The sequence below is a fragment of the Anopheles ziemanni genome, chromosome X (assembly GCF_943734765.1).
Source record: "Anopheles ziemanni chromosome X, idAnoZiCoDA_A2_x.2, whole genome shotgun sequence".
In the NCBI taxonomy this organism is placed as follows: Eukaryota; Metazoa; Arthropoda; class Insecta; order Diptera; family Culicidae; genus Anopheles; species Anopheles ziemanni.
In genome coordinates, this window is record NC_080707.1 from 4,397,495 (window position 1) to 4,411,099 (window position 13,605).

At 45.0% G+C, this 13,605-nt stretch overlaps 1 protein-coding gene across 1 annotated transcript in view; it reads right to left on the bottom strand.

Annotated features, from left to right (window-relative positions):
* Positions 1–8,974: 8,974 nt before the first annotated feature.
* LOC131290603 (serine/threonine-protein kinase 32A) overlaps positions 8,975–13,605 on the bottom strand; it is a 46,186-nt gene continuing 41,555 nt past the window's right edge. Inside the window, exons 7-9 of the mRNA XM_058319763.1 lie at positions 11,497–11,622; positions 9,882–10,063; positions 8,975–9,592 (exon numbers count right to left, since the gene is read on the bottom strand). Of these exons, the coding sequence (XP_058175746.1) occupies positions 8,975–9,592; positions 9,882–10,063; positions 11,497–11,622 (926 nt within the window). The remainder of the gene's footprint in view (positions 9,593–9,881; positions 10,064–11,496; positions 11,623–13,605) is intronic.

A 13,605-nucleotide genomic window follows, 5' to 3' on the forward strand; every position in this document is an offset into this window, starting at 1 on the left:
ACACCTGAGAAAAGGAACAACTGTCTGGCTTTGGGACTCCATTTGAGAGTGCTTAGAATAGCTAGTCATGCATTTCGCTTTTCACATCTTCTTCATGCTTCTTTCCTACGAAGCGTGGGCAAACAATCGGTCACCAAGCGCCGCAACGTTGTTCGAAAACAAGCAAAAAGTAATAAATTTGGATTGTTCATTTAGTTTCAGCAGGTTTTGTTTGATTGAGCATTTTGCAGTTCTTATGACAGTTTTCGAATCAACTCTCCAAGTACTATTACTTCTTTTCAACACTGTATTGTTTTCTTCATCAAATCAATTTAATATTATGAATCCATCGTCGAGCACCTTTCATCAAAATTAAAAATCTTTGATTACATAAGGTTTACGAATCTTGTGGCGTAATTTTCGGGTTATAAATAAATTTTCGGGACCCATTAGAGCAGGCGTTGACATACATAGTAAAGTTACATTAAAAGTAGTGCAAGATAAAATAAAAGAAATTTAATTATTGAACTTTTTAAAACATTTTCATACTTCTTTTTGTTGTATTTTGATCTTTTTTAGGTTAACAAATACATTTTGGTTCGTTGTACCGTTCATTAATTTCCTTAATTGTACTTGACATTAATTCTCTACTCAAATTGTTTGAAAGTGTTTTGGTTTTAATTCCCTGCTCCAATTAGTTTTAGGGTGATTAGTTTAAAGCTAATTTTTCAACCATTTTTGTATTTTTATACTTTTTAATTGTACCACGAGCAGTGAAACTTATGTAACTATGCACCTTTTGACCATAAGTTTTTTTATTTATATAATAATAAAAATGATTATGTGATGCCAGCCGAACTGTCAAACTGCAGTAGACATTTAATCTTCGCTTTTGTTTTCCCCGAATAGTTTGACAGCCGATGGCATTTGTTGGACAAGAAAGTTGATTTGTAAAACGCTGTAAGGCATCTTAGCGGTGAACTATCCGCGATGCAGTGAATGCAGAGAAGGCTCCAGGGAGTCGGATTCTTCGAAATGCCAACCCAGGATCCCAAGCCTTGCCAAAGTAGGGTTGGGCGAAAGTTTTCCCACATTTCATGCCATCGTTCTGGTGAGACGAAGTGGACGAGGTGAGTTCGAGCACCTCGGAGGAAGGCAAGTTTATAAGCTACCGTTCCCAGGCTCAAGGATCAATCAGCTTAGTTTTTCCCCCGTCCGGAAGCCAACCAGTGTGAGGTCTCGGGTGAGTTGACGTCCCTCCCTTTCCCAACCTTTCCAAGTAAATAGATTTGATCTGCAAACCATCGCCATCGGGTGTTCGGTCTCGTTCGGGTGGGTGGTTCTGATTGATTTCTTTCCGATCCCCCCCAAACACGCACACACACACACACTGGGCCAACTTCCTGTCCGCCGACTAGTTGCTGCGTGTGTTACGTTTGATTTCCGATTTAATCAAATGCTGCGTGCGCTAATCTCCGATGATTGGCAATTAAGCTCGCTGCCGGTTTTGCGTTCGTTACTTCGGGCCGGCGCCATTTACATCGTTATCCGTTGTTCTTTTGCGGCCCGCGGGTGCAGCAAATTGATAGGAAAACCACAATCGAATGGCACGTGCAGGTTTGTTTTTGGTTTTTTGACGTTTCGCTTATTAGCCGGCGCCGGTAGGTTTAATGAAATTGTCTTCCACGATCCGTCCACGAGCAAATCAAGCCAACGCACGCCTGTCTCTTGTGTATGCGCTTTTGCTGACAAACAAGGGACAGCTCATTAGCGATTAGCCGCCGGCCATCATCGACATACGATCCGGGCAGCTCGTGGAATGAAAAATAAAATCCCCACCGAAACATTTCCGCCCACACGCCCCAAACAGCAACAGGTGAAAGGCGACGCGTTTCCCAACTTCGCTAATGATTTCACTCCAACCTCGTTCGGGAACTTCCGAAGGGGAAGTGTGGCAAGTCAACATTCGCCCGGAGCATGCTGGGTCATCAATGTTTAGACGAATGTAATTATGTGTTGCTGAGGGAAAATCATTGCCCGAGGTTATTTATTTGATTCCACTTGCTACTGACATGCAACAGAACAAACACGCTGCCATCTTTTGATATAAAGTTAGTTACTTTACTTCATTGGTGTACCAGTTTATGCCTAACCAGCTTGAATCGTGTTGTCGAGTGAGTTTTTCTATTTTAACCCACTTCTGATTGCGAAAACGCATCTTTTATCTCTACCACATTTGTTTTATTGCCATAACACATCAATGTTCATCACCTTAAACAAAGTTTTATCAAGTTTTATCTCTTTGTCGGCTATTTTCTATTCAGCGTTCAATTCTCTCCCTATGTGAAATGGGATTAGTTAGCTTGAATGTAAACTGGGAGTTTATTACTTTCGATAAGGTTTACATAACACTTCGCTAACATTGTAATACGATGGAACCAACAAAGTAAAGGTTAATAATGAACGACGATAAGTGAAAATACAAGAAACACAAAATTAACACGAAAAATGTGAAACAATACATGATAATAGATACAATTTTATTTCAAAGTGCGAATTGATTAATTTCAATGAATGTGGGAGACAATAAAAGATGTGTAAGAGGTAAAAACAGAGGCGTAAGAGACATCAAATGATGTGCTGGATCAAAAGGAGGTGCCTTACGCCAAACAAGAATAATGGCAACCTTCAAAAGAAGGGTAACAGCAAATTTCATTTGTATTCTTCCACAATAAAACGCTAGAAAACAATCAACGCCTGTTCAATATGTCTGACAACTATCGAAAAACATGATACAAAAGCAAAACAATGAATTTTTGAGGGATTAACAAATTAATTTCAACGCAACGATTCCTTGGTGAAGCTGTGAAAAGTCAAAAGTTGCTGAACAAGGTAATAATCAAACAACCCGGGATGTTAAAAGTAAAGGAGAGTTGAGCTAATAAAGCATTTGATGTTGAAGGTCAGAAAGTGTTTGACAGTAGACGATAACTGAAAGCTACAATCTTTTAAATTGACTTTTGGGGACGAAAATTGAAGGAATGTTTGAAAAAATGGAAAACTGCTTTCCTGTTTTCGAGATAAAATTCACCGGAAGCGGCTGTTAGTCGACTGATGGTAAATAAAATCATCCAAACGATCTCACCTTCTGCAGCAGTCATTCCATTCTTTGCTCGCCCGACGAAAACGAACCGGTTCTACGGTTCTGAGGACGTCGTTCCTAACGCCATAGGCGGAATGAACTGCACGGAGTTCATTTTTTATTCGCGCGCTAGCTCTACTACACACGTCTAACAAGTTGTCACTCAACTGTCAACTGTCCAACGAATCCATTCTTTACGGCGCTGTATGTAACTACCGCTAAATTTCCGCCATCATTGATGCTGCGGTGCGGAGTTCGGCATATGGCAGGTTAGAAGTGGTCGCTGCCCTTCCGACGAGCTGCTTCCGGGGGCTTCCGTTCAAGATGAGAATGATGATTAAAAGACGACCCCCCCCACGTCGCACCACGACCCCCTGGTGCGCCGTACGAGCTATTCATCGCGCGTTCAGGTCATTGAGGGTGTCTTACGGTGGGAAGCAGTATTAGACCCCGACAGGTTCAAAGCGCCCAAAGCAGGCATGTATGCTCTACGGCCAGGTGCTGTGCCGAAGCATCAAAGCGCATGCAATGAAGCGCAATGTAAGGAGGCAAGCCATTTGGGGCTGCAACCGGCGTTGTGGGTGATTAAAAACGAACGGACAAAGACAAAACCTCGATAACGAAGGCTTCCACACACCGACAGGGTTCCATCACCCGATGGTGTCGGTGTCCATCGATCGCCCTTTCAACGCGACTCCTCCTTCGGCTCTCAGCGTCAAAGGTCCTTTTTGTATTTCTGCCTATTGCATCCTTCTTTTGCGTCTTAACCTCGATGCATAATTGCATCGGATTGAAGTTTTTGATGAAAAGATCCAAAGACTAACGGTCTGAAGGTATCAAAGGGCTGCAAACAGCAGATGATTAGTGCCTTAGGTAGCTACAACCCATCGGGTGCTCTTTGTAAAAAATAAGCTCAACTTTGCCGAAACCTGAAAAGTGTTACGAACTCAATGCGACCAATTACAACCTCTTAGTAAAGTTATAAAATATATTTTAAAAACTTGCTTGAACCAGAAAATTGATTACACAACAGTAAAACAGTCACGCAACTAATAAACTGTCCTTTAGGTTTAATATGATTTTAAGTAATCAAGTTATATTCACACTTTACGGTTCATAAAGAGGAGAAAAAAGTTGACAGAACAGATTTTACGAAGAAATATTGGAAGAAACATTCTTGAGAAGTGCAAATGACTATGGTAGAATTTAAAACAAACATTTAAATCGATAAGTTTTGATCAGTTAAAACGAAGAAAAGTAATTTTTTAGTTAACAGAAATCTTTTAGAGACAAAAAGTGAGAGAAGCATAAACAATCACCAGATATGAATCAACAGTGCGAGCAGTTTTTGAACTTTTATATGGCTCTTCGAAACCCTTAAAAGTTTTTTCTGTTTCTAAACGAAAAAAAAAACATACATAATAAATGAACTGTACTACTTTTGATGCCTGGAAAAATATCAATGAATTGACAACGTAAACCCTTTTTAGAAGTAATCCAAACCATTAGAACCAAAAAGCTACTAAGACCACGTTTTTGATGTAAAAATGGATGAAATCGCAAATGGATGGCAGTAGTTTTCAAGCAATTTTATTGAAATGAATTATTAAAGACAAAAATGTTGAACGTTAGAAAAGTACAAACATACGCTTAACAATTCAACCACTCGAAAAAGTATTTTTCAAAAGTTTAAAGTAAGTTGATTTGATATAATATCGTAGGCAACTTGTAACTGGTGTAACGAAATGCTTTAGTAACATAAAGTAACGGTTTAGTAACATAATATAACGCGTTAGTAACAAAATGTAGCGCAAGTGTACGTTGCTCCCTTGTTAATCTCTGCTGCTATACTTCCGGAACGTAAACAACAAGGCAGACATTTTTAAATGCACTGGAGTGTGGAACTTTCGCACCGACAATGGCAAACTTTGGCCGCGTTTCACAAAGGCCTTGGCCTGACTATTACTTCTCGCCAATTAGTTCAACCAAATTGAATTAGGTGGTTCGAAAGTGAAGTGTGCATTGGACCCTCTTCGCGGCAGTCTGCATTGGGACCGTAAAGGTCCTTGAGCCGTTCGATGTCAAGGATGCTTCCGGGCTGTGATTAAGAGACTCCCTTCGTTCCTTTCCTTCGGATCCCCCGTGCTTTCCGGTGCGCTCACCGATTCGTGGTATTTCGAAGGGAATGATTGCAAATTTACTTCCGCACAATTAATGTGCGATATTGCAGTGCTGCACTTGCATTCTGCAACCCGCGCGCGCGGTTGTGTTGGTTGCATTTTTGCGTGCTGGGAAAAAAGTCGATCCTTGCATTTTACGCTTTCCCGAGAGGCATCGAGAGAACGGTGTGAGAAAGGGCGAGAGAGATAGAAAGAAGAAGGGAAGAAACAGAAGAAAAGCTACAGGCTGAAGAGCCCTCCGACAAGGATGAGATCGTTGAAAATGTTCGACATCGGCAACTTCAGCCACCACTTCATTAGTATGTCTTCCACCGCACCCTCTCCATCATTCCCCTCCTCCTCTCTCCCCTGCCCCCTCCTTACTCCTCTGAAGAAAGAATTTCAATTTGTCACTCCCGGCCACCCTGTTCCCCGTCGGTTTGGAGAAAGTTCTAGTGCGACGGATGTTGACATCCTTCGGCTTCTATGTTGATTCATCCCCCGAAAAAACTTCACCCGCAAGGACATCCCTGCCTCTGGCCGATTTTTTCCACCAGGAAGCCTTTAAAACTAAATTAAGGCATAAAGAACATGTTGGAGTTGAAGTAAATCAAGTGTTGCAGTGCATCCCATACCTATCTGCAGCAGTGCTCGAACGCAGAACGTCAACTGCGATGGTTATAATTTTAATACTCATCTGTTATTAGTTGCAAAAAGTTATTAAGCCACAACTCTTGAGAATTCCTCCACCGTCTGGAATGTCAGTACGAAATCAGCAGTTGACAATCATCGGTTAGACGTCTCAATAGGTTCATCTACAGTTTTTCGGTATTGAAACCTTCATGTCAAATCTAGCAACTCTCTGATTCGTTTCATTCATACGAGTGTCCAAAATAAAGAAAAGGTACCTAAACTCTTGAAGATAACCTTACAGCGTCGCTTGTTGTGATGGGGTTTTTGGAGGTTCTTGTATAACGAAAGTTTTTGGAAGACACACCTTAGAACCCAACCACGTTTAGTTCGGGCTACTTCTCAATACTAAAAATACCAACAGGTATTAGCCAACCCTGGGAATACTATTTCCAAAACTTGCTCTGTTACCTCGTCGATGTCGAAATGTCGTAGCCAGCTTACGAAGGAAGCAGAGTGGATGAAGTGTCGTGTGGAAAAGGGCTCCATTTTAGGAACACAAAAACAAAACCGATCCGTTTTCCTGAGCCGACCGGGTTCTAGACTAACGACGAGCGGCACCGACCGTAAGCAAAGTAAACAATCCTGCTGTAACTCTTATCACATTTTCACTGCCCTGTCATTCGCTGGCTCTTCTTCTCGGTTTCTCTTTTTCTCTTTGTTTCGCCAGATCTTCTTTTTTAAATCGTTCTTTTACCCTCGCGAATGGGCTCCGAACATCCGTACTTGCTCGTATTCCGCTCCGTAGTCGACTCGACTCCTATCGATGTCGATGTTCAGTCCCCCGAAACGGGGTGATGAACGTCCAACGTCGGTCCAGAAGCAAACTAATCGGAGATATAGAGACGCCAAGCACCCAAATATTGCTCCGACCGGCCTTCGCGGTGTGGCGCCTTCGGGAAGGGGAGGGCTTTTTTAATCATCTCGATCATCGAACCGAGCTCGAACGGAAGGGCAAGGACGAGCGGCGTAGACGTAAGGGTTTGCGCTCGTTTGTTGGTTTTATTACCATTTTCTTCCCGGAAGTCTTGCGGCGGTTCGGTAGTTTCGGTTTCCCGGGTTTGGGTGGAAGTGGGATCTGAGTAAGCGGTCCAGCGGAGATAGGTAAACACCGATAGCCGTCTAGTTTACCCGGGGTTCCGGAACCACCGCCCGATTCGTTACGTAATGGCCGTTTTGCTTCCTCGATATTTCGAGGAACGTCCACTCATTCCCGGCTTAAGCATCGTATTAAATCGGAAAAAAAGGTCGCATGGTTCAGGTTCTTAATCGAAGCCTCATTCGCTCGCAGACGGACAAACAAGCGGGTACCTATACGTGCGAGACGAGGCGCCTGCAGGTCGCGAGCGATCCAGGATGGGTTGGAACGTGGGGGAACCCGAATGGATTAGAATCCCAGCCTTCGACCGAAGTAGTCAACCCTATCCCCTTCTTCCAAGGTTTGCTTGGTTTCGGGGGACTAAAAATATCTGCAACGGTAACGTGAGACCTTTTAAAGCCAACAGCAATCAATGTCTGTACGGTTTAGGTCAAAGTCTGAAAAGGTATTTCATTGGAACTGTCAGACAAAATAAACTCACAGGTCCAGCTGGTTCAAAACGAAGGAACGATGTCCAATCCTGCCGCACGAAAGCAATATCTCGCAGAATGATACTAACTGCAGCGTCTCTATGGAAATTGCAGTATTGAATTCCAGTAAAGCACTCTACACCAACTGACAGTTTACTAGTAAAATAGGCGTATCACGACGATACCTGAAGTATTTTGAAAGAGTAGACAGATGGTTTGTCTATACACTAGTATTCAAGGTTATTTCGGTGAAATTGGCACTAAAAGATATTGAGAACCTACAGAATTCTTCACTTCTACTTATTACGGCTTTCGTGTTGAGTAACAGGTTCCACGTCATCGCTTTTTCCTTCACTCAAACAGTTGATCCCAATACCTTAACAAAGCCTATACGGCACAGTTCGAATGTCAAATATTTCGTGAAGTACTTACCAAAAGCGTATCGAACCCTACCTCCTTCAACCCTTCGGATGTAAATTCTACAATGGGATGTAATAACTACGAACCACCTAGCGCTAGTACGTTGATAAATAAGTGTTGTTTTTATTTCACAGCGTTTCACAGACTAACACACATCGGTCGTCAACCTCTCTCCGGATTAGCCATTAGCCGAAGACCAGACGGTCCAGGTGCAGATGAGTGCTTGGGCACCTGCTGGGCTGTTGCCTCGCCTCACGTAGGATGTATGTGTGCGTGTGTGTGTGTTGTTTACCATCTCAAAATCGGCCAGGATTTCTTCCCGAAGGCCGGAGAATACTGCGACAAAAAAGCAGTGATGTGGTTGGTGTTTGGAGAAGGGGGGAGGGATATATTTAGCTATAGGTTAAGGTTTTCGGGTATCCTCCGCGGTGCCCAATTGACTAGCGATGATGTCGCCCACTGCCAGTTCCCGCCCTAGTCTCTCTCTCTGTTCTTTGGGGTATATATCTAGACAAGGAATGCATGTCGCTAATAGACAAACGTGTGTGTGTGTGTGTGTGTTCGGAGTTGATACAAAACGGTAAGTTACAGTCACAAGCTCTTCACGGTTGCCTCTGCGGGCGTTAACATCGAGCCACGGTCACCTGGCCGCGACATCTTTTGACATCTATGTTGTGTTCTCACAATGGTGTGGTAAGTTCCAAAACCTGCCACACTTCCCGCAGTGTTAGGGAGACTGGCGTGGTCGGCATGGTGCAGGATGGCTAGCTCCGACTCCAGACCGCGTGTATACGATAAATGCTATAGCTTAAACATCGATGTGGTTGGTTGTGCCGTGCAGCAGTCCCTCTCGCGATCGAACTGCTCTCCAGTCAGTCTAGTTCGTCTAATCCGAGGCGTTCGTACGACGGTATCACAGGCCGGGGTAGGGGGTGTGTAGGTGGGAACGCGCACGGCTTCGTCCGGCGGCTCAGGCGATGCGACAGGACTCGGCCCCCGACCTCGGCAGGTGCTGCTAGATGCTGCTCTTCGGCGACGGCGTGCGATCGATGTACTCGATGTCCGGTTGTCCGGAGCGTGCTGGAACTGGCACGGGACCGGACCCACCGCCGCCACCGAGTGGTTCCGCGGATCGGGACGTCGTCGGGCCACTCGTGAGTGCCGTCGCGCTCGACTCCGCCCGCTCACTGATGGGCGTGAGACGGTGGACGGAGCCGGAGCCGGACGATTCCGGGCACGAGACGTGCGAGTTAGCCATCGCCTGGTCGAGCTCCTGCTGCCACTCGGACTCCTTCGCCTCCATCGCCTTCCGCTTGAGCTCCTTGTAGCGATTGTAGACGAGGAACTCCTTCAGCAGCTGGCTGTCGAGCTGGCTGTGCAGCTGGTCGTTGTTCTCCTTGTGGATGGAGCGCTGCTTCGCCAGGCGCTTCTTCTTCTTGTGCAGTGGCTTCGTCTCGACGATCATCTCCTCCAGCTCGAGGCTCGGATCGCAGTTGAGATGGTCTTTCGAAGGCTTGAACGGTGGGTTGGTGCGCTTGGCGAGTACGCGCTCGAAGTCAGTCCCGCGCAGCAGCTTCGTCTGCTGCAGCTCCTTTAGCGTGCTGATCCGCGCACCTGGATGCACGTTTAGCAGCTGTAATATCAAACAAACAGCTCCGAGTTATTCCCCAAGTCCTTCGCACCTACCATTCAAAAGGAACTAATGCAATTAAGCGAATCTACCGTGTGAAACGGACGTCAATATACAGGCTAGACTAGAAGAGAATGAAATATGGAATCGAAATTCTACAAACGTGTCCTTGCATAGTTGTTACAGCCTTCAATGGGCATCGCTTGTGGAAATTTGACACCAACTTCCGCCGTCTAGACATGGCACGGTACGGATGCATTGGAGACGTGTCACCCTGCTCTGGTCACCTTACCTTGGTCAACATGTTGACGAACTGGTCGCCCCAGTGTCGGGGAAAGTGAGGCGGTGTGTTGAGAATGTTCTTCACCTCCGCCAGTGGCGTTGCCGAGTGCACGATGAACGGACGAGCGCCGCAGCGTAGCTCGTAGGCGACGACACCTAGACTCCACCAGTCCACCGGGTAGCTGTAGCCGGCTGTAATGAGTAGAGGTAGCGAGAGGAGAGCTGTAGAAACCGATCTCATCGCTATCTGATAGGCTAACGTTGTCCAACACTGAGCTAGGTCCTTTCCTCGATTTGAAGAACAGCATTGACTATCTGAAGCCGCATCCAAATCCGAACGAAAACTGTACTATACTCCTTATGCTCTGCATGATTCCGGACTGAATCCAGAATGTTCCGATATAATTCACAAACGTAGAATCAAACCTACCAATCGAAACATACATCGTTATCGGTTTGTTTTTGCACTACCTACATTCCTGGAGAATCATGAATCTTGGCTGAATCACTCGGAGTTGATCCGGATTCACCTATTTTGTCCAACACTTTCTTATACGCGAGTGAACCTGCACAAATGTTGATAGCGTAGCGAAGTGTTACATCGACTAAGCTTTTCCTCATCGTATTGGTGGCTCAGCAAAGTCTGCTAGAGTGGATGAGTCATTAAACCCACTTGCTCTGGTAGCTCACTAAAATCTGCTAGCTGCTCTGTTGGTCTACAAAACTCATTAGGAGTTTTTGACCGATAGTTCTATATAGAACCTATTTAGGGATCGTAGGTTGGTGAGCCATCAGCATTTTACCGAGCTAGAACGAGGCAACACTTGACTGAGCTGGATCACTTTACTTCTAAGCTCACTGAGAAGAGCTACTTCATACATCACTAGCTACACCTTTGTACAGCAGAATATCTACGTAAAGTATTTGTAGTAAATTCGTAATTATTTTTGGAGATACATTATTTTTCTCGATGCTAAAAATGTACCATTTGGATTTGGTTGAGAATCTCTGATCTGCTCCGGATGTGTATAAAGAGCGTTTCGCTAACATATCAATTTGCTGACTTGCTGCAGTTGCAGTTTGTCTCGGTGGAAGAAAGAGGCGGAGAGTAGATAATGCAAAAAGGGCTGGGAAAGCAGTAGAAGAAGGAGAAGAGGAAATAGGGAAATAGATTCAGAGATTCGTTCGACCGTTCCGGTGCGGGAGCGGTTCGTGGAGTTCCACTTTAATGATGTGGAATAATTTAATGGTTTATTGGTTCACACACTTCCGTTCGACCTAGCCCTCGACATTGCCCCCCCCCCCCCTCCCCCTTCCTCCTCCTTTCACCCGCCACCTGGCGAACCAGTTTCACCGAACAGACAACTTTTCGTGGGCGTGAGAGGTGCGAGGGAAGTATGCGGCGATGGCGAGAGGGTTGCTGTTGATATTTATAACGATCCTTTATTTTGTACGTATTTCCTCCCGGCCCGTTTGTTTGCGCTTACGTCCGAGGTCCGGGGCTTTTCACCATCGGGGTGAAAAAAGGGTTCTGGTGAGTTGTGTTGAGGGTAGGTTGTGGGAGGGGGGGCTATTATTAATTGCAGAAAATTATGACCACCACCAAGGGCGGGCCGAGTCCTTACCCACTTCCTCTAAGGCACACATAAATACTTCCGGGGCCATGTACGGCTTGGTGCCGGACATGCTGCAGGCGAGCCCGTCCGGGGGCAGGCGGGTGGCGATGTTGAAATCTGTCAGATGCGCGTGCCCTAGCGAGGAGAGAAACGAAAGAAACGAGAGAAAGCTTTGAAACGTTAACTCCACAATAAATAGCTAAAACGAGGTGAAGAGGAAAAAAAGGGAAACAACCTTAGACCTTTGTCCACCGCAACCGGACACAGTGCAAACCGGGTCTACCACAAAGCCGACCGCTAGGAGCCCGGCGTCGTGCAGAGCACATTAATTAGACAACGAAAGCCGTCACCCACTCCATTGCAGCTGTCGAGGCATCCACCCCTAAACACTTGTGTCCTACACTTTTCCCACCGTACACCGGGCCGGGTCTTTTCGGAACCCAAGGAAAATGGGGAAAGGAAATGAACGAAAAAAAACAGCCCGCCTCGTATCCAGCGCAATGCCTTTTACGCCTGATGACACAGAGATAACAATCGGAAGCGATCGATGGACGAAGAATGGGTTTCCGGTTCCGATCGCTCGTCAATTGTCAAAAGCTACATCGCACACCGTAAACACTTCAGCACCGGACACGTCGTCGAACGCGGAAGGGGAAGGAATTGTGTTCGGTTTCATGCTTGGTCTGAGTCCTTCGTTTTTGGAGTGTGTCATTATGCATCTGCCATTACCGTGTGCGATTGAAGTAAGCTGTTGCAATTGCTGCACGACTCCTACCCCAGCCTTATCTTACGTCATTCCGGTCGGGATCAATTTTGCTAATTTGCGTGCTGACTCATCCCCGTCCGTGCTCGATAATCCGCTTCGTGCATTCGAAGGAAAACATTTGGCATCGTGACGAAACGGTGCAAAGTAATCAATGGCGTACGACACTGGACGGGAGGAATACACTGCGTTCCAAAATTATAACTTCACCTAGTTTTTTTCTGTGCAGAGCTTACCCCGAGGATAGGATGTTTTTCAAAAAATATATAACTATTATATTTGTTAGTATTCCATGAATACTTTTCATTAATATTTTTTGGAGAAAAGGGAACAGTGATGTCCCAAAATGATAACCTCACTTAGGGTTTTGATTAACTAATCAACGGAAATAGCATAAAGTCATGATTTAGTAATCAGTGAGTCCTCAATTACGATATATTACTTGGAAAATTCTTGGCTAAACCTCCCCAACTAACATTTCCCAAACATTTTCTAGTGGATTAAGGTCTAAGACATTTTCTTGATAGCTGATCGTGCAAGGTAAGTTTTTGTTCTTTTGCTTACGTGCACGGCAGCATTATATTGCTGAAAAATGAGCTGTTGAGTGTAGTATGAACCACTAAACATAAGTTATTACTTTATAACCAAGACAATACTGTAAGCTAACAACTTCACTTTTCACTTCACTTTATATTCGACTTGTCATTAAAGTGATAAGGATCAATTCGACCTTTTGTTTCGTTCCGTGAGTTGTTTTCCAAGGCCCATGTTCAAATTAAGTGACAAATTAAAGGAAAAGAACTTAGTTACAACTTTTGCCAACTGATGACGTAGCTAGGAACTGGTTTTCTTAGTCAATTTGTATGATCTTTGAAATGGTCTTAATGATATTATGAATTATTTTTCTGAACAACCCAACTTGAAACATGTTTGTATTCTGCTAAGAAATATGTTTTTGTTGGTTATTTTTCCTTGCGATCATTTAGCATATGAATGAAAAAAGTACGTGAGGCTATCATTTTGGGACGCAGTGTGTATGAAAACTCAAATGGCACGTAGAACGGTGGGGAAAGCGACGGACCAACGCAATATGTCCGGGTCCAGACATAGTTGCGCCAATGTAAACCCGCCTCTCGGTCAGCTGTCGTGCTCGGTGGTATTTAAAATTTGTCTGCAGCCCTTCGCCAAGCTCCCACTCTGTCTCGCCACTGTCGGGGTCTTTTTTTTTTCCTCCACGGCCTCCAAGCAGTCATCAGTACGGCGCCAGCTGCCAGCACACAATCTGTGAAATTCCACTGAAATCTATTACCCCCCTCCTCCCACGGTTTCTTCGTCAGTCCACCCGCTTCCGAAAC